A 20303-nucleotide genomic window follows, 5' to 3' on the forward strand; every position below is an offset into this window, starting at 1 on the left:
TAGCATTTGAAAATCTTCTGCCACAATGTCAGCGTCCAAAAGAGTCAAATGAAATTGAAAGAGGAGACAAGGGGTTTGGATCAACCGGTCATGACGTATTCCTTGTCCTGGACTTAAAGAAATGACCAACCGAGCCTGTAATGTTGCAACGTGGCCTTCATTCCATTCAGTTGAGCCTTTTGATTGACACTGGATCGGATGTTTCGATATTGAACAGCAAGTATTGGCAATCTACTTGGCCCTTGAAACCTCCTGATACCAACATTCTGGGAGTGGATGGACTGAAAATTCCCTCCATGAGTAAAGACCCTATTCGTGTCACCTTCTTAGGCGAACATGTTGTTGCAACTTATTTGTATGTAATGCCTTTACCTCCACAGCTTCAGGGACTGTTGGGCAGAGATGTGTTATCTCAGCTTGGTGTCCAAATAACTACGGAGCAGCATTTTTCCTAACAGCCACTGCAGAGCAGCCGCCCATTTTAAAAATCACCTGGTTGTCTGACACTCCTGTTTGGGTTGAGCAGTGGCCGATGACTGAAAATAGGCTGCAGATTGCTGAGTTGATCAGGAAAGGTAGGGATGGAATTGTAGAAATAGATGGGAAAGAACCGGCACCCTATGATGTCACACTGGTGACCTCACTGACCCCCAGCAGCCTCGGGATGTCCTCCATGGCTTTTTGGCACCGCTCGGCCACTATGGGGCCAATGGGGCTATCACGGACATTAAAGCCAGTAAAGGTCAGACAGAGGCATATACGGATTTCCTTAAGTGTCCCCACCAGGTGATCCTTGGTCAGGCGGGCGCTGGCCTCCCACAGCCAGTCAGCCCCACACAGCCGCTTGGCCTCGACCAGCGCAGCATCGAGGTCATCAGGGGACTCCTCCTCTGTCCACTCCTCGCTGCCCTCGAGGCCCCCGAGCCAGGAATCCAGGTCCCAGGGGAACCCGGTGCCTCCGTCACACGTATCTATGAAGCGCTCCAGCAGCTCCCGGGCCTCCTTCACCTGCTGTCCTCTACTGGTGGCCTGGACCTGCCTGGTGGCCACCATGGGCTCTTCCCTGCCCTCAGTAGCCGCCGCCACAGGGGCATCGTGGGCGACCATTGCCGAGGGCAGGGCCACTGATGGCTGTGGGGCTGTGGCCACCAGGCTGTCCCCAGCTGTCCCTTGGCTAGGGGGGATCTTGTCCCACAGGTCCCCGGCCAGGCCGGTGGCAGTGGCCTCGGCAGGGTCCTCATTGGTGGCCTTGTTGATGGCCTCGTTGGTGGCCTCGGCAGTGTCCTCACCCTCCAAGGTGCTGAAGATCTTCATGGCGTCCCCGTACACCTTGTCCCAGCTGTGTTGGAGGATTTCCACTGACTCCTGCCAGACTCTCTCTGCGGTTGTCACATCGGCCTTGGTGGGCCTCGGGGTGGCCCTGAGGATGGCCAGGCCCTGGCGCACAAAGATGACAGCGACGTGGTCCAGGGTGCTCTGCAGGGTCCAGGTCAATCCCGACAGGTCATCGTGCAGGGACTCTGGGTACAGGAGCGGCCATACATCCTTGTGTGGCGTGGTCACGGTGGCCGCCAGCTCCCCCAGGATGGCCACCATGGCCACCAGCGCCTCCAGATCCTGGGGAGGGGACAGGGACCTCGTGTCTTCCTGGGGTGACCTCCTGGGGTGGCTCCTGTGCCCTCCCAGGGTCCCCTTTGTCTCCTCCCTGGAGACCTCAGCTGTCCCCTCTGTCCCTTTGTCACCCCCTCATCCACTCTTGCCACTTCCCTGCCACCCTCTCTTGTCCCCTCCTGCCACTCTCAGTGCCCTTCACCCTCTGTCACCTCCACCCTTCCTCCCATGCCATCCTGTCCCCTCCTGCCACCCCCCCCCCCCGTCTCCTCCCTTGTCCCCTCCTGCCCTCCTGGGCTGAGATTGTGGCACCTTGCGTGGGTCCATGTCTGCTGGACACAGTCTGGGGACACTCCAGGGACACTCTGGGTGGCGAACAGGACCTGATGACAGTCGCAGACACACGGGGTTGTGGCACAGCCGGGAGCAAACAGGAAGAGGAAACAGGAAGAAGTGACGTCACTGCCACAGCGTCACCACAGCAATGTCACCAGCCCGGTGTCCCCAGTTTCACTCCCATTGCCGCCGTGCCAGTGCCACCACCCCAGTGAGTCCCAGGGTCACCCCAGTGTCCCCAGTGCCACCCATGACATCAGCCCAGTGTCCCCAGTCCCCTCCCAGTGTGCCCATCCTGGGGCAGCAGAAGATCTGAACTGGTCTGAACTGGTTCATACTGGTCTATACTGGTCAGGGCAGGTAGAAGTCTCTACTGGTCTCTATATACACATACTGCTCTGTACTGGCCTAAACTGGTCTATACCACTCTATACTGGTCCACACTGGTCCATACTGGTTTTTATTCACACACAGCCTCTGGCAGCACCATCAGCCCCACGGCCAGCCCTTGCCCAGCCCAGAGCCCAACTCATCCAAACTGCTCTGTACTGGTCTATCCTGGTCTGTACTGGTCCATGCTGGCCTATACTGGTCCATACTGGTCTACACTGGTTCATACTCCTCCATACTGATCCATACTGGTTTGTACTGGTCCATATGGATCCATACCACTTTTGACTCATGCCATTCGATCCCTTCGTTTCCTTTCAGGCCCCTCCCATTTCCACGCCCCCATTTCTCACCCCACCCATTTCAGCGAGCCTTTCCTGCCCCTCCTAGGCGACGCCCCGTCCTTTCCCCATTGGCCACCGCTCCTGTGGCCCCGCCTTTTTTTCCACGCTCCCATTCCCAATCCCCACTTCCTCCCCGCTCTGCCGCTCACCATTGGCTGCCATGTGTGGCCCCGCCCCTCTGTGGGCGTGACCAGAAGACGGGAGGCTCCCCGCAGCCGCGGCCTCAGGGGATGGGGCCAACCCGGCCCCGGCGGGGCCCAACGCGGGCCGGGGGCTCGGGGGAGCGCAGGGGCGAGGGGCTGGGGGCGTTCCGGGGGGTTCAATTAATGGGGGGGCCTCGGGGAGTTCCGAGGGGGTTGTGTCAGTGATCGGGACGTCCCATGGGAGGGGGAGGGGCGGTGAGGGGGGAGTCCTGGCGCACTGGGGGGGGCTCATGGATCGGAGGGGCCCCAGCGCTTTGGGGGGCGTCGGTGAAGGGAGGGGGCAGTGAATGTGGGGGTCCCGGTGCGTTGGGGGCCCCAGTAAATTGGGGGGGGTCCCTGATGATAACAGGGGGGTGGAGGGGGCCATCGCCCAAGAAACCCCCGCCAATGCTGGGGACCCCCCTGTGCCCCCCAAGTCCCGCTCAGGCCCCCCCAGTCCTGGCGCTGTTCCCGGGGGGTGAAAGGGGAGGGGCCGGACCCCCTGGGATGGGTGGGGGGCACAAAAGGGGGTTCGGGCCTCATGCTCGGGGGGGGTTGGTACACGAGGGGGGGTCCAGTCCCAGTCCTCGTGAACAGGGAGGGTCCCAGTGCACAAGGATGATGAGGATGGTGATGGGTGAGGGTCCCGCTGCTTGAGGGAGGGGCTGGTCCTGGTGCAGTTGGGTCCCGATGCTCGGGGGTGTCCCTGGTGGGTGTCCGAGGGTGGCGTGTGACACAGAGAAAGACCCTGGGGACACCGCGGACCCTCGCACGGGGGCGGGGTCGCTCCCGGAGACACACGAGGGGCTCTTGGTGGCACGAGGAGCTGGGGACACTCTAGTGTCCTCAAGTCTCCCCAGTGACACCACTGTCCCGATGATGTCACAACAGTGTCATGACTGTCCTCCAGCAGCCTGGGGATGTCTTCGATGGCTCTTTGGCAGCGCTCGGCCACCGCACGGCCACGGGGGCCACCAGGGCCACCGGAGCTGCCACTGGGACTCAAGAGGAGGAAGTCGATTTCCCCAAGTGTCACCAACAGGTGACGCCTGGCCAGGCGGGCACTGGCCTCACACAGCAGCTTGGCCTTGGCCACCATGGCCGCCAAGGCCTTGGGGACATCGCGGGACACCTCCTGTGTCCCCTCCAGGGCAGCCTCAATGTGCCCAAGCCCACGCAGCAGCTCCAAGGGGAGCACCTTGGCTTTAGAACACGCGACCTCCAAGTGCTTCAGCAGCTCCAGGGCCTCCTTCTGCCGCTGTCCCCTCCTGGTGGCCATCACAGCCTCTTCCCTGGCCTTGGTGGCCACCACCAAGGGCAGGGCCACTGACGGCTGTGGGGCCGCAGTCACCCGGTTGTCCCCAGCTGTCCCTTGGCTGGGAGGGGTCTCATCCTGCAGTTCCCCAGCCTGACTGGTGGTGGTGGCCTCCTCGGTGGCCGAGATCTTCCAGGTATTGCAGAGCTCAGTGGCCTTGCACTCCAGCAGGTACCAGTTCTCCTCGAGCAGGCGCAATGACCCCTGCCAGGCTCTGACCGTGGCTCTCACATCAGCCCAGGTGACCCCCGAGGTGGCCTCGAGAGTGGCCACGGCCTGGTCCAGGGAGGTGACACCATGCTGGTCCAGGACATTGACACTGGGGTGGTCCAGGGTGTCCCGGAGGGTCCAGGTGAAGTCCCTCAGTTTTTTGTGCAGGGACTCTGGGTACAGGAGCGGCCACACGCGCCTGCGTGGTGCGGTCACAGTGGCCGCCAGCTCACCCAGGGTGGCAACTGGGGCCACCAGAGCCTCCAGCACCTGGGGTGGGGACACCTGGGGAGGGGACACGGGAGGTGGCGGGGTCCTCATGGCACTTGTAGCTTCCTGGATTGGCCTCTGTGCCCTCCCGGGGTCCCCTTTGTCCCCTCCCTGGAGGGCTCAGCTGTCTCCTCTGTCCTTTTGTCACCCCCTTGTCCCCCCTGCCACCCCGTGCTGTCCCCTCTGCCACCTCCTGCTATCCTTCCTGCCGCCCCCTGCCACCCCCCTGCTGTCGCTTCCCCGCCACCATCCTCACTTCCTTTCACCCCTCTGTCACCTCCTCCCTTCCTCCCACCTCTTCCTGTCCCCTTTGCAGTCCCCTGTCCCCTCTACCACACCCATGTCCCCCCTGTCCCCTTCCACCACCCCGCGCCGGGATTGCCGCACCTCGCGGGGCTCCATGGCCGCTGGGAACACGGCGGGGACGCCTTGGGGACACTCTGGGGACACTCCGGGGGGCAAACAGGACCTGGTGACAGTCACAGACACGCGGGGTTGTGGCACAGCCGGGAGCAAACAGGAAGAGGAAACAGGAAGAAGTGACGTCACTCCCCAGTGTCACCATAGCAATGTCACCAGCCCGGTGTCCCCAGTCTCACCCCAGTGTCCCCACCCCCATTGTCTCTGTGCCAGTGCCACCACCACAGTGAGTCCCAGAGTCACCCCACTGTCCCCAGTGCCACCCATGGCATCAGCCCAGTGTCCCCAGTCCTCTCCCAGTGTCCCCATCCCAGGGCGGCAGAAGATCTGAACTGGTTCATACTGGTCTATACTGGTCTATATTGCTCTATAACTGATCAGGGCATGGGAAACTCCATCGTGGTCTGTACAAATGCATACTGGTCTGAACTGGTCCCTACTGCTCTCAGCTGGTCCGTACTGGTCCATACTGCTCTATAGTGGCTCGTACTGGTCTATACTGGTTTACACTGTCCCTACTGGTCTAAACTGGTCTATACTGGCCAGGGCAGGTAGAAGTCTCTACTGGTCTGTATATATGCATACTGGTCTGTATATATGCATACTGGTTTATACTGGTTTGAACCGGTTTATACCACTCTATACTGGTCCATACTGGTTTTCATTGACGCACAGCCGCACACAGCACCATCAGCCCCACGGCCAGCCCGTGCCTGGCCCAGAGCCCAGCTCATCCAAACTGCTCTGTACTGGTTTATACTGGTCTGTACTGGTGTGTACTAGTCTATACTAGTTCATACTGTTCCATACTGATCCATACTGTTCCATACTGGTCTGTACTGGTCCATACGGGTCTGTACTGGTCCATACATATCTGTACCGGTTTTGACTCAGACCAGTAAATCCTCTCGGTTCCGTTCAGGCCCCGCCCGTTTCCACGCCCCCCTTCCTGCCACGCCCAATTCCTCCCTCCCTTGCCGCCTCTGCCAGGCCACGCCCTCTCCTCTCCTCATTGGTCATCGCTCCTGCGACCCCGCCTTTTTTCCCACGCCCTTCCTAATCCCTGCCCCCTCCCCGCTCTGCCCTCACCATTGGCCACTCCTCGCTGCCACGCCCCCTATGGGCGGGGACAGAAGCCGGATGGGCGGTTAATGAAAGGCTCCGCGCAGCGGCGACCCCGGGGGTGGAGTCAGCCCGGCCCCAGCGGGGGGCCTCGGGGGGCCTCAGGGGGTGCAGCCGTCATGACCGCACGGGGGGGTCTGGGTGGGGTCCCAGGGATTGGGGGGGTCCTGCTGAGTGGGGGGGGCGCGGTGAGGGGTGTCCCATGGGTATGGGATGGGCGGTGAGTGGGGGGACCTGGCGCACTGGGGGGAGCTCATGGATCGGGGGGGGCAGTGAATGCGGGTCCCGGTGCATTGGGGGCCCCGGTAAATTGGGGAGCGTCTCTAGTGATAACGGAGGGTCCCGGCTGATAACAGGGGGGAAACAGGACCGAGCCCCGAGGGACCCCCCGGTGCCGGGGACCCCCCTGTGCCCCCCAGTCCCGCTCGGGCCCCCCCAGTCCCGGCGCTGTTCCCGGGGGTGAAACGGGAGGGGCCGAACCCCCGGGATGGGTGGGGGGCCCCACCTCACTTGGCTTTGCTTCGTTCTTCCCAACGCTGCGGGAAAACGACTTTGGGAGTTTTCTGCCACAAATCTCCCCCCGCCTCCGCTCAGCCCGAGGGCGTTGGGGGTTTTCCCTTTCGGGGGAAATCAAAGCCACGCGCTGATGCTCCTAATTCGGGCCAGGAGAACCGACGGCTTTCCTCGGAGCCGGTGGCGGCGAACACGCAGGGCTGGGCCAGGCGGGCCGGGAGCTGCGGAGAACTTACTTTGTTTGTGTTTTCAGCTCAATCCCGACTCGGGCCCGGGCCCGTCCCGGGGCTGTTCCTCATCTCCGGCTTTCCCCTCACACAGCCCGGGGGCGGGACCTGAGAGCGCGGGGCGGGGCCGGGCCGTGTGCAGAGCCCGCCCCTCGCTGGCCGCCATTGGCCGATTCTGCCGTCAGTGCCGGTGGTGGCTGCGCGCTGATTGGGCGGAGCGGGGCCAAGCCCGGCCCCGGGGCCGCCCCCCGGGCGCCCGTGGCCGGTTGGAGGCGCCATTGTGGGAGCGCGTGTGCGACCCCGGGAGCGGCGGCAGCGGCCGGAGCCCGCTGAGGCGGCGGCGGAGCTCGGAGGCGGCCCCAGCGCAGGTGGGAGCCGCGCTCGCTTGTGCCGGGGCTCGGGGCCGGCTGCGGCCGGAGGGGGCGGCAGGGGGCTCTGGCGGCTTCCTTGTGCCGTGTGGGCGCCGTGTTGCCCGTGGCCTGAGGGCGCTGCGGGAGCGGCTGCCCGCGGTCTCCTTCCCGCCGCTGCCTCGGCAGGAGCCGGTGCCGGAGCAGCGCTGGCCCGTCCCGGTTCCCGTGGGTAGGGCGGAGGTGGCCGCCCTGTCCCCGGGGCTGTGCGGGAACATTCCCGTCGCCAGAGGTTTGTGTCCCCAGAGGAGACCGAGGAGTCCTGTAAAAGTGACTTTATGGATGACCAAAGGGAGAGGCCGTGCGGCATTTGCCGTGGGCTCTCTCCAGTTGTTGTAGGACGCGGGCTCCTTTTTATCCTGATTTTCCCTTCTGCATCTCCCTCTCCGTTTGCCCAGTGGCGAAGGGATTTAGAAAGTTGCGACTTCCCGATCCGCCTCCGGCATGTCCTCGTTAATATGCACCCCGCTTTTGTATAACATCCGATGTTCGTGGCTCTGTTCAGTCTTTGTTCTTCTTCTCCATGGTCAGGAATTTGGCGGGACCTTGGCTGAGCAGCAGTCCGTGTCAGTGAGTAACATTTTCTGGAAGTGATGGTTTCTCCCGTTCCTTCCTCATCCCCAAGTCCCTGGCCCTATCTCCAAGCAGATTCACTCCCTGACTCTGTTTTTCCTTGCTGGGTGCCCTTTGGCTTTGGGCTCATTGTCAGTGAGCTCCTTCCCTGTCCTGTAGCCGTGTGTGGCTCAGGAGGCCTGGCTGCCACCTGCATCCCCTTGCTCAGCTGCTGAATGAGCTGCCCTCAGCAAGGTGTCCTGCACGGCCCAAAGTCTTTTCTGCTTCACCACTTTTCTGTTGTCATCTGTTTGTAAACAGGATCTTGAGTCATGTAATCTTCCACCGTGTCCTCCTTCTTCTGCTAATCGATAATCTGATCCCATCCCATGGTGAAATAAATGTTGCATTCTTCGTTTGAGTGGATTGGTGGGCCAGACTCAGGAGCTGGATCTGACTGTTTGGTTTTTATTTCGAGGACATCTTGTAATCTAATTCTACCATTGAAATGATCAATGGGTTCTCTGGCTCCTGATCTGAATTGGTTTGGGTTCCCAGGGCCTGGTCCCTGGTGTTGTAGGATTTGTGCTGGTGTCCGTTTATCTTTTCCCCATTTTTGAGTGCTCCTTCAAAGCCAGGGCTGCATCAATTGATCTCTTTTGTCTAATGAAGTCATCACATACTTGCATTCCCAACTGATTTCTCTGAACTTGTGCTAGCACAAACCCTCCATTGGTCTAATGCTCCCTGTGTGACACAGACAGTGACAGCACATGTTGGAGTGGGGAGAGGGATGATTCCCCCCTCACTTATTGTAGTGAAGGTTTCACAACATTCTCCATTTGCTGTTTCCCTTTGCAGGTGAAGCAATTTGTGTTGCAGAGTCAGAAATCCTCACTGTGGGCTCTGCCTTTGGCTGTGCCAATTCCATCTGTGCAAGCAGGCAGAGCTTGGGCTGAGGGCCAGAGGGAATCAGCCCAATTCCTCCCCCAGGCAAGAAGAGCCTGGTGCTTGTCCACACTTTTCCCCAGCAGTGTTCATTTGCATTTCTAAAGTTCCTCTTCTGGCTGCCTGGAAAGAAGCTTCTCATCCAGACCAGACATTGAATGACTCACATGTAGTCCCCCCACAATCTGCTTTTTTTTTTTTTTCCTTTTTATTTTGTTTTTTACAATATTCCATTAACTGCTTATGCGTTAAGGAGTCTCACTTAAAGCTCTTCTTGTTTTGCAAAATGCAACATTAAAAAACTCGTACCAAAATTTTTCCATCACTTTGATCCAAACAAAATCTACACAGAAACATTTTTGACTAGATTTTCCCAAACTTTAAACAGTCTGAACCCATAGAAATCCATTGGTTTAATGTTCATTGCTTCCAGGTTCTTAGTATTTGGTTTCCTATTGGAGCCAAATTCTTTTGCCTCTGATATTAATTAGATTCACACTCCTGGATTTCCTTATCAGCCTTTTCCAGAGCAGGTGTCTCCAACTCTTCTAGGGGCAGTGTCTGGGGAAGATGTTGGTTGCTGTTTGCTGCTGGTCGTTGTCTTTGTGGGTGTCTTTTGGGCTATTCCCAGTCTGCTGAGATGTTAAACTCATCTCTTTTGGTGGTTTAACCCCCTCAGTGAATAAACTTCAATAAACCTTTAAAATTCCTTTCCCCAGGGCAAAGGCAAAGCAAGCCTGACTAGAGAAATAAGATTTTTTAAAATTTACACTTGGTCTATTTCCCATCAATGTGATCCCATCGAGCCCAGTGTGTGAGTGTGACTGAGAGCCAGAGTGGAATTGTCCCGGTGCCTTCCCCAGCCCCTGTGGCAGTGCAGGCACAGAAAGGCCTGAAGCTCAAGCAGTGGCAGCAAGGCTTGGCCCCCAGTGTGTGGAGATGGCCGAGGAGGTGGCCAGGCAGACGATTCCAGCAGAGGATCTGTGGGCAGGCACAGGGGCTTCCCCCGCTGTGGAGCCCTGGCTGCTGCTCCGGTGCCTTCAGTGCTGCTCAGTCGTGGCCTCTTTAACATTCACAGACAATTCCAGTTCCTTTTCTGAGTCTGGGCGAGCCATGGCTGGGGCATCAGTCATTTTGGTATCCATTTTCTCCAGTTTTGTTCTCTTTCTCATGTCCATACCACAACATTGAGGATATATGGGGTTACAAAATCATTCAATGTTCTGGCTGGAACAGAGGATCCTCAATCCAGGTCCTGCAATTCCCTATTAATCCTCAGAATTGTCGCAGCTCCTTTTTAGTACTGGGTAATGTTTCTTAAATTAATCCACAAGTGCCAGAGGTTTATGTCCAAAAAGGGGACAGAGGAGTCACTTTATTGGAATCAAGGATGAGGCCTTGGGACATTTCCTCTGGAGTCTCTCAAATTTGCTGGATGCAGCCTCCTATTTATCCTGATTTCCTGGCTGCATTTCCCTCTCTCTTTCCCCACTGGCTGAGGTACTTGAGAGTTACAGACTTCCTGGAGTGCCCAATACCTTTGATCTCCCTTTAATGTATAACCCTGTTTTTAATTTTTGATTCTTATGGAATTTATGGGTTTTCCCCCTTGTTTCTGTCATCTTTCGATATCCAGTTTAATTTATCAGCAAACCTACAGTTTGTAAAGGCAAATATCTTCTTTTCTGTTCATCAATCAGTGGAATCCTTCCTGTTGTTTCTTTTATCTCTCAGTGCTAGTTTTATCTACCAGCAGACCCAGTGCTTGTTTGTAAGGACAAGTCTGTCATCCCTCTCAATCTCTCCTCTTTTAGTTGTTATTAATTGTCTTTACTAGCTTATCTTTGACTTGATTTTCTAATCCTGGGTCTTTTTTGGTTTTGCAATTCTTTGCAGTGACATCAGTTTCTGTCCTTTTGTAGCCATCTCTGGATCAGTAGCCATGGCTACTACCTGCATCCCTGGGATCACATGTTGAATAAGTTGTACTGAGCAAGGGATCATGCATGGTCAAAAGATTAGAGTTGCTACAGCACATAAGAAAAAAGGCCTTTGTTTAACCCACAGTCCACCAGGTAAGCACGAAAACGTGTCCCATTCCCATCCTTTCCATGTTTGGACCGGTACATGAGCTTTTTTATTCCTTTTGGGATTTGTTTCACCACTTTTCCATTGTCATCTATTTGCAAACAGCACTTTGAGTCATTTAATTTCCCACACGCTCCTCCTTCTGCTGATAAATAATCTAATGCCATCCACTGCTGGAGTGTTGCATTCACGTACAACATGTGTTCTATTTTTGGAATTATTTCAGGGACAGCTTAAAAATGAGGGGTAAAAAAGCTCATCCTTCCCCACTGCTTTACAACCTTCAAAATCCTTTTGGTAATTATGGAAGGAACACATTCCCAGGGGGGTGGCAGAGGGGACAAGGAGGTGACAGAGGGACAGCTGCGCCCTCCAGGGAGGGGACAAAGGGGACTCCTGGAGGGCACAAGTGCCATGATGTCCCTGCCACCTCCCCTGTCCCCTCTGCAGCTGCTGGAGGCGCTGGTGGCCACGGTGGCCACGGTGACTGTGCCATGCAGGAGCATGTGGCTGTTTGTGTACCCAGGGTCCCTGCACGCAGACCTGAGGAGATTCACCTGGTGCCTCCGGGACACCCTGGGCCAGCACGGTGTCACCTCCCCGGGTCAGTGCGGTGTCACCTCCCTGGGCCAGGCCCTGGCCGCCCTCAGGGCCACCCCGGGGGCCACCTGGGCCAGTGTGAGAGGCGTGGCCAGCGCCTGGCATGACTCGATGTGCTCACGGAGAGCTGGTTCTGGCTGGTTGATGAGGCCACTGAGCTCTGCAATACCTGGGAGCACGAGGCCACCGCCACCAGCCTGGCTGGGGACCTGTGGGATGGGACCACTGGCCAGGGGACAGCTGGGGACAACCTGGTGGCCCCAGCCTTGGCAGTGCTGCACACGAGGCCTGGGTGGTGACAGTCACCTCTTCCAAGGCCACTGAAGAGGCCATGGTGGCCACCAGCCAGGCGGGGGCAGCCACCAGGAGGGGACAACAGGTGGAAGTGTCCCTGGGGCCGCTGGGCCGCTTGGTGGTTGAGTGTGACAGAGGCAGGGTGCTCCCCTTGGAGCTGCTGTGCCAGCTCGGGGACATTGAGTTGTCCCTGGAGGGGACAAAAGAGGCATCCATGGCCCATCATGCAGCTGTGGGAAGGTTGTGTGATATGGGAGGGACTTAGCAAATGCAGATTCCCGAGGGACTGTTCTTTCTGAGAATTAAAAAGCCAGAAGAGAACTGTGGGGAAGTTACCGTAAGATAGCATATCAAAAAGGATTTCTCTCTCTCAAAGAACTGATGGAAGACTATTTTATAGGTGCTAAACTGACCAAGGGTTCCACGTTTTGTCTCTAGATATTGTCCGTGAGAAGGGAAAGGAATCTTGTGGGGGAGGAGAAGTGTCTTGAAGGTATAATTCTGATTCTCCTTGGCTCTTCTTGAAGTGAGTCCCATTGTGTGACTCAGTCCTCTCAGGGGTACCATGCCTCCAAAGAACTTGCTTTTCAAGGCCAAGAGCGGTGTTAGGGGCTGTAGCTTGAGGCACAGGGTGGTCTCCTGCCATCCTGTGGTGACTTCTGCCATTGTGAGCACACAGCGCTTGCCTTGGCGTGTCTGGGGCAGTGTAATGCAGTCATTCTGCCAGGCCTCCCCATATTTATATATGGACCACCGCCCACCACACCACAGGGGCTCCACCTGCTTGGCCTGCTTGATCACAGCACACGTCTCACAGTCCTGGGTAGCCTGAGAAATACTGTCCAAGGTTACATCCACCCCTTGGTCTCGTGCCCACTTACAGGTGACATCTCTGCCCTGATGACCTGAGCCATCATGGGGCCATTGAGCTAGGAAAGCTCTTCCTTGTGTTGCCACTCACAGTCTATCTTTGCCCCCTCTTTCTCTGCAGACTGATCTCCCTCCTCATTGTTTTGGTGGTCCTCATTAGCTCTACTCTTGGGGACATGGGCATCTACATGGGGGACTTTTACAGGTAGTTTCTCTACCGTGGTGGCAATGTCTTTCCACTCTTCAGCAGCCCAAATTGATTTTCCTCTACGTTGCCAGTTAGCCTTTTTCCACTTCTTCAAGCATCCCCACAGAGCATTGGCTACCATCCATGAATCAGTGTAGAGGAAGAGCTTTGGCCACTTCTCTCTTTCATCAATGTCCAGCGCTAATTGAACAGCTTTGAGTTCAGCAAGTTGACTCGATCCACCTTCTCCTTCAGTGGCTTGTGTGACCTGTCGTGTGGGGCTCCACACGGCTGCTTTCCACTTGTGGTTCATCCCCACGATGTGACAGGAGCCGTCAGTGAAAAGAGCGTAGTGTGTTTCCTCTACTGGCAGTTGGTTGTGCGGTGGAGCTTCTTCAGCACGTGTCACTTGCTCTAGTTCCTCTTCATCAGTAGGACTAACGTTTTCACCTTCTGGCCAGTTTGTAATTATCCCCAATATCCCAGGGTGATTCAGTTTTCGAATAGGAGCGCTCTGTGTGATGAGAGCAGTCCACTTACTCCATGTGGCATTGGTGGCATGGTGGGTAGAGGGAAGCTCTGCTTTAAGCATCCACCCCAGCACTGAAGGGGTTTTGGCTGAGTGTGGATGTTTGGAGGATTTTTGGGCTGAATTTTGGTGTTTTGAAGGTTCTGACAGACTCATGGTGCCCATTGAATTCTAGGGAATAACTTGGGCAAGGAGGAACCCCCAGCCTAAGGTGCTTTCCTGTTGTTTTCTCCCTAAACCAGGATTTTTCATTCCCAAGGAGTGCCCAGATGGAGGAGGAGGAGGAAAAGCCCCGCAGATCCCGCAGGAGGAGGGGCTGCAAACCCAGCCCAGGGAGCTGTGAGGAGGAAAGGCCCCCCCTGTGCCAGGAGGGCGGCCGGAGATCCAGCTGGAGCCCAGAGCTGGAGGAGAAGCCTCATGGAGGGGAGAAGCCCCAGAAGTGCCTGGAATGTGGGAAGAGTTTCAGCCGGACCTCCCACCTGATCCAGCACCAGGTGACGCACACTGGGGAACGGCCCTATGAGTGTGGGGAGTGTGGGAAGAGCTTCAAGCACAGCTCCAAGCACAGCTCCACTCTGATCCAACACAAGAGGATCCACACTGGAGAACGGCGCTATGAGTGCAGGGAATGTGGGATGAGCTTCAACCAGAGCTCCCACCTGATCCGGCATCAGAGGATCCACAGTGGGGAAAAACCCTACAAGTGTGGGGAATGTGGGAAGAGCTTCAGAGCCAGCTCCAATCTCTTCCAGCATCACCTGATCCACACTGGAGAAAGGCCGTACACCTGCTTGGAATGTGGGAGGAGCTTTGGATGGAGTTCTGATCTGAGAAAACACCAGCGCATCCACACTGGGGAGAGGCCCTACGAGTGTTCTAAGTGTGGGAAGAGGTTTCAGACCAGCTCCAATATCCTCTTACATCAGCGGATTCACACGGATGAGAGGCCCTTCCGCTGCCCCGACTGTGGGAAGGGCTTCAAGCGCAACTCACACCTCATCAGCCACCGGCGCATCCACACGAGGGAGAGACCCTGTGAGTGTCCCAAGTGTGGGAAGAGGTTTCAGGCCAGGTCTGATCTTCTCATCCATCAGCAGATTCACACGGATGAGAGGCCGTTCTGCTGTCCTGACTGTGGGAAGGGCTTCAAGCGCAACTCACACCTCACTGTCCACCGGCGCATCCACACCGGGGAGAGGCCCTACGAGTGTCCTGAGTGTGGGAAGAGCTTCTCCAGCAGCTCTCACTTCACCCGACACCGACAGAGGCACCATAAGTTGCCCCGAGTGCAGGAAGAGCTTCACGCACACCTCCAGCTCCATCCCCCATAGGAGGATCAGCATTGGATGATCCCCAGTGACCCCCGTTGGGCAGAGCCCTGGTGATCTGTGGTCCTGGTGATCCGTGTTGGGAAGACACCTGGCTGTGGGGGATCCACATTTTCCTGTCTCCTGGAAGACATGGGCACCTGGATGAACGCCGGGGTAGGAACGTCCATTGGGACACAGACCGGCGTTGGGAATTCCTTGGGAACAGCAGATTTGTTGAATTCCAACCCAAAAAATTCTTCTGTGTTCAATCCTATCTTCTGGTGGCATCGAGGAATGCTGTATGGTCTTGGAGATCTTTTCCAACCTCAGGGAATGCACCATTTTGATTTGCTGTTGTCCGAAGGCATCTTCTGCAGCCACGTGTGATGATCTGGGGCAAAGACCAAGATTTTGGAGATAGTGGGGTGGAAACCCCTAAAAGAAACGTTCTTGCCTCCCACCCAAGCACGTGGATGCTCAGCCGGCATGGACAGGGAAATCCTTTTCAATTGGCCTTGATATGCTTTTCATTTCTCTTCTTCCATTTAAAATATCTGATGTTGCTGTTAGGGACACGAAAGAACGAAGCAGGCAGCAGCAGGTCAAGCAGGAAAGCTCCCTACTTTATTTTCTCTGACTCCATCTTATATACCTTTGAGAAGCAGGCCAGAAATTGGCTACACCGGTAGCCACCTCTTCATTGTCATTGGTGAACATCACCATCAATCATCTTTCTCCTCCTAGAGAGAAATATGTAAACAAATATATAAATTCTATAAATAGACGTACTTTACTTGAAGGTGCGTGCGAAAAAATACGAACAGTAAAAAGCAAGCAAACTTGCAACAGTGGGGTAAAACTAAAGACACTGAACTGAGAGATGGTTGGGATGATGAGGGGACATTGACATGGTGTGACATAGACATGGAGAGTGACATGGAGACACATGGACATGGCCCTGGCCATTCATGGTGACACGGAGGGACACGGGAACAGATGGAGACGTAGGGGACAATGACAGGGATGGAAACAGGGTGGGGTGACAGACAGGGGTGAGGACAGGGTGGGACATGGCCAGTGACATGTGGAGACATGGCCATGGCCGGTGCCATGGGGGGAACTTGCAGGGGCTGTGGGGGATGCTGGGTTTGAAGGAGTTGAGGGTTCTTGGGAGGGCCTTGGGGTTTGCTGAGGGCTTTGGGGACCCCAGGCCCAGCAGCTCCGGCTGCGCTGGGAGACCCTGGCGGAGGTTCTGGGGCAGCTGCTGAAGGACCCCCTGACCTGGACCCTCATGTGGGCATTGGGCTCCTGGAAAGGAATGAAGGTCCTTGTCCCCAGGAGGGAAATCCCAGCACTCTCAGGGTGTCTGGGGCAGCCGAGAGGGCACAAGAGGGAGGGGAAGGCCAGACAGAGCTGTTCCCCCTAAGAACTGCACCCCAGAAATCGCAGAACTCAGAAATTCCTCCTAGGAAAACGCTATCGGGAGGCGCCTGAATTAAGGGAAAGGGAGTATTGGCCCCCCAGACTGAGCAAGAGGGATGTGAAATCCCCAAAATCAAGCATGGAGGATGGTGGTGGATTGGGGTGCAGTGGGGAAGTGGTGGAAGGGTGGGTAAAAAGAGGGGTCTTGGATGCCGAAAGAGTGGGGGAAGGGTCTGGGACCCCAATCTGCATTGGGAGGGGTCCCACTCCTTTTTTCTAATCCCTGGAATGGATCCAAGGCAGGTTGTGCTGGGGCAGCACTGGGCTCTTGGCCCAGCCTGGGTACCCCCAAGAGACCCCTCCTCAAATTTTCCTGGTAAGACCCAGTGGCTTAGAGGGGTCCCGGCACCTTTTGGGGTTCGCTGGGTGCTGTGTTGAGGTTCAGGTGCCACCCAACGAGTCCCCAGAGTGGGGTGACATGGGGGGAGCACACTGGGGTCCCAACTGTTGATCCATCCAGGGGCCTCTTCTGTTCTCCTCCCCCAATCATGGTCCCCCCATAGGGACCCCCAAGTCCCTCCCCACTGCCCCCCAATAAGCGAGACTGGGGTGAACTGGGAAGCTTTACTGGGATCACTGGGGGCAGCCAGGCAAGGACAGAGTGACAGAGGGGTTGGGGGGACACACTACCCTGCCAAATCACAGGAATGGAGCGAGGGGTCCTGGCTGGGCCCAAGGACCCTGGGAGTGACTGGAGCCATACTGGACTCCTAGTGGGAGTGATTAAGAGTGAATGGAGCCATACAGGGCATGACTGGGAGGAACTGGGACCATGTTGGGGAACTCAGACCTTATTGGGAGTGACTGGGAACATAAAAGCTTGAATGGAGTTTCTATCCTGAGACATTCCCGGGGAGCAGCGGCAGCTCCACATCCGCAGCCTGGGGCGTTGGAGCATTGAACCTCTGGCAGCGCCTTTGGGGCACAGCTGAGGGCTGGGGGCTCCTCCCCCATTTGATTTTCTCTCCCTAATTCAAATCACCCCCTCCCATTCAAATCCCCTGTGTTCACATTTTCTCCCCACAATTAGAGTCTCCTTGCCTCAGTTAAACTTTTCTGAATCCCATCCAGAGGAAGAAGAGGAAGAGGAAGGAGCCGGGGCCGCCTGTGTTGTCCCATCCCCAGGGAGCAGCGGGGAGGCCTCGGGGAGCGGTGGCAGGTGGGGCCGTGTTGGAGCTGCCCCGAGGGGTTTGTGCTGCCTCGGGTCCCTGAAGGAGTCGCTCAGCGAGATGGGCGAGGTGGGAACAAAAGATGAGAATAAAATGTAGAGAAGAGACTAAAATGCCATCAAAGAGCCAAGGGTGTCTCCCCCACCTGCATCTGAAGCTGCTGTACCAAAGCACGGGTGGGGAGTGAATAAAACAAAATACAGAGGATAGAGTAAAATAGATTAAAAAATCTACACCAGGGAGTCCCCGGCACCCGGTGTCACTGAAGAGCTGTGCCGCAGGACGGGCGCTGCCGGGTGTGGCCAGAAGGGCAGCGCCAAGGCGGGTGTGAGGTGTGAATAGAATTGAACATAGAGAATAGAATAAAATACAAGAAAAGAACCGCACTGAGGGTTCTGTGCCACCTTTGTCATGGAAGAACTGCGCTGGGAGTGGCGAGAAGCGGTGGCAGTAGAGAATAGGATAAAAAATAACAAAAACCCCACACCAGCCGTGGCCACTCTGACACTAAAGAGCAGAACCGAGGGCTGGTTGGGGCAGCACTGAGGGGTCTCGGCCATCCCGTGTCACTGAAGGAGCCGTAGCGAGGGAAACGTGGGGCACGGCCCCATCAAACCCCTCCAGCTGTGTGACAAGCGGTGATCCCGCGGGATCGTGCCGGGGCCGGGCAGAGGCGGCATCTGGAGCTGGGAAAGTGGCTTTGGGCGGTGGAGATAAGTGGGGTATTCCCAACCAGCTCCGCTCAGCCCTCGGACACTGGGCTGGGGTCACCATGAGCTTTTCGACCCTGACTGTGGATGCCACTGCTGCTGCCTCGGGCCCTGGAGCCCAGAAATCCCGGGAAATCGATCCCAGACACTAAAAACCCTTCTCGTGCACAGTGAGGACTGTGGAGGGTCCCTATGAACTCCCATCCCCTCAGTGCCCCCTGAGCACCACGGGGCGTTAGTGCAGCTCCCGCGGCTGTCCCAGCACCAGCTGCTGCCCCAGGGCACGGGCTTGCCACACTTGGGTATTAAACACTGTCACTGTTAGGGACACAAAAGAATGAGCAGGCAGCAGAAAGGTCAGCAGGGAAAGCTCTCTCCGCTTTAATTCTCTTTATATCCATCTTATATCCACTTTCACAAGCAGGCCAAAGATTGGCTACACAGGCAGCCACCTCTTCGACCTTGTTGCTGAACATCATCATCAATCATCTTTCTCCTTCCAGAGGAGAAATATGTAAACAAAATAGAGAAGTTCTGAAAATGGACATAGTTTGTTGGAGTCCAGGACATCCCCTTGGATGGCCTGGGACCCGAGGAGGGGAATTTGAGCCCTGGACAGGGGGGTGTGGAGCCGGGCCAGGGGGCTTGGACACCTTGGCACAGAGCCCAGGAAAACACTGGGTTTGATTTTAATCCATGGGAGAGGCTTCCGACACAGAGAGAGGAATTGCAAACCACCGGGATGTGAAAACAGTAGTTTAGTACAGTAGAAGATACAAAATTCAGTAGTTTTAGAGTTTATAAAAGAGAGGTAAATGGGGATAAGATGGTGGAATTTGGGGGGGTACCTCATGTACTTCTCCTTCTTCCTCGTCCTCCATCTTTTGGGGTGGTGATGGCACAAAGTAGTTAGAGTGGATTGGATCAAAGTAGAAATGACACTTTTAGTGTGGGCACTGGGCATTGGTACAAAATAGTAAATAACTGACACGTCGTTATCTGTATAAATGTATAAGTTTTCTGTGAGGGATGCTGTGATAATGCATCAACCAGCCATTACTGATATTATCATTCTCAAAATTCATGATTCCATGGCCTTGGGTAACCAGATGTTTCCATTTTTTAAATTCCACCTTCCTCCAGTCACATGGTTTAGCAAGGGGGATTCGGAGACGGGGGGCCTCCCATTCCGACAAGACTTCCTTTCCACTTACAACCTGTTCAATCTGAGGGATAGGCTCCCAAATCAGTGGGATGGACTCTCTCACTCCTCCAGCTCACAACCATAATTTCTCATATACCCTTTCAAGATGTACGCCCTTCAAAAACGAAACTAAAACGCCATCCGAAGATTGAGCCAACTTGTGCAACCTTTGCGCCTGAATGCTTGGAATAAGTGCCGCAATTTGATGAGTCCAAGCCCTCCATCCTTAAACTTGGAATGCAAGATGGCATCACATGTACTTGGTGGAAGGTGAAGCCACTCCTTGACCACTCTCCTTATCAATAGGTCAAGGAATTCGAGAAGCCCAGCTGTTACCTCGGTGTGGTCAGCCAAATATATCAGTCTCGGGATGGTATAAGTCCTGAGTATATCGACCTTCTGAAAAGGCTTAAGTGGTGCGTCTCCAATCCGATGGAGCCATTCCTCAAGTTTCCTGAATAAGCCTGGATCGGCAAAGCCCACCCATGGGTCAATCTGGATGCCAAGATATTTCTCTGAACTCCCTGGGTCAATCATGTTCAGGGGAGTCCCATTAATCCACCAGGCAGGACAATCATTGATGGTAAACGAGTCCTTAGTTGGTTTGATGCAAAAACCGTGGCATTTCTCCCCTTGGGTCTGGAGACCAGTAAGTTCACAAAAGGTCTCCAGAATCCGGATGTTATAATGCATACCGTCCCAGGAATCACTCAGTAGCACCAAATCGTCTGCAAAAGCCATGGCCGTAACTTGAAACCCTCCATGATGGAACCCTTTACCCTCTGCCTCAAGTTTACATAGAAGAGGGTCAAGTGCCGAATTGAACAGGAAAGGTGACATAGGACCGCCCTGTTTGACACCAGAACAGATGTTGATTGGATCTGTTTTCCCCTTTTTTTTGTGACGATGTATGTTGTGATGTTTCTGTACATCTCACTCACTAGATGGACTATGCGGGGATTTGAATTTGGGGTCCCTTTTGAGGGGTCGGACTGAGCTACGACATTCACACC

General features: G+C 55.8%; 3 protein-coding genes across 5 annotated transcripts; 1 reads left to right on the top strand and 2 right to left on the bottom strand.

Moving 5' to 3' along the window:
* Positions 1–497: 497 nt before the first annotated feature.
* On the bottom strand, positions 498–2058 carry LOC136374779 (uncharacterized). The gene is made up of 2 exons (XM_066340168.1): positions 1924–2058; positions 498–1617 (listed from the first exon to the last, which is right to left on the bottom strand). The coding sequence occupies exons 1-2, from the start codon at positions 1936–1938 to the stop codon at positions 619–621; spliced, it is 1014 nt and encodes a 337-aa protein (XP_066196265.1). The 5' UTR covers positions 1939–2058; the 3' UTR covers positions 498–618.
* Positions 2059–2723: 665 nt separating this feature from the next.
* On the bottom strand, positions 2724–5201 carry LOC136374781 (uncharacterized). The gene is made up of 2 exons (XM_066340170.1): positions 5046–5201; positions 2724–4658 (listed from the first exon to the last, which is right to left on the bottom strand). The coding sequence occupies exons 1-2, from the start codon at positions 5058–5060 to the stop codon at positions 2724–2726; spliced, it is 1950 nt and encodes a 649-aa protein (XP_066196267.1). The 5' UTR covers positions 5061–5201.
* Positions 5202–7189: 1988 nt separating this feature from the next.
* On the top strand, positions 7190–15524 carry LOC136374782 (zinc finger protein 436-like). 3 transcript variants are annotated; one of them, XM_066340172.1, is made up of 2 exons: positions 7190–7308; positions 13658–15524. In XM_066340172.1, the coding sequence occupies exon 2, from the start codon at positions 13685–13687 to the stop codon at positions 14744–14746; it is 1062 nt and encodes a 353-aa protein (XP_066196269.1). In that variant the 5' UTR covers positions 7190–7308; positions 13658–13684; the 3' UTR covers positions 14747–15524. The 3 variants fall into 3 exon arrangements, with proteins under 3 accessions (XP_066196269.1, XP_066196268.1, XP_066196270.1); XM_066340171.1 differs by lacking the exon at positions 7190–7308 and adding an exon at positions 7781–7917; XM_066340173.1 differs by lacking the exon at positions 7190–7308 and adding an exon at positions 10727–10922.
* Positions 15525–20303: the final 4779 nt, after the last annotated feature.

The sequence above is a fragment of the Sylvia atricapilla genome, unplaced genomic scaffold (assembly GCF_009819655.1).
Source record: "Sylvia atricapilla isolate bSylAtr1 unplaced genomic scaffold, bSylAtr1.pri scaffold_127_arrow_ctg1, whole genome shotgun sequence".
In the NCBI taxonomy this organism is placed as follows: domain Eukaryota; kingdom Metazoa; phylum Chordata; class Aves; order Passeriformes; family Sylviidae; genus Sylvia; species Sylvia atricapilla.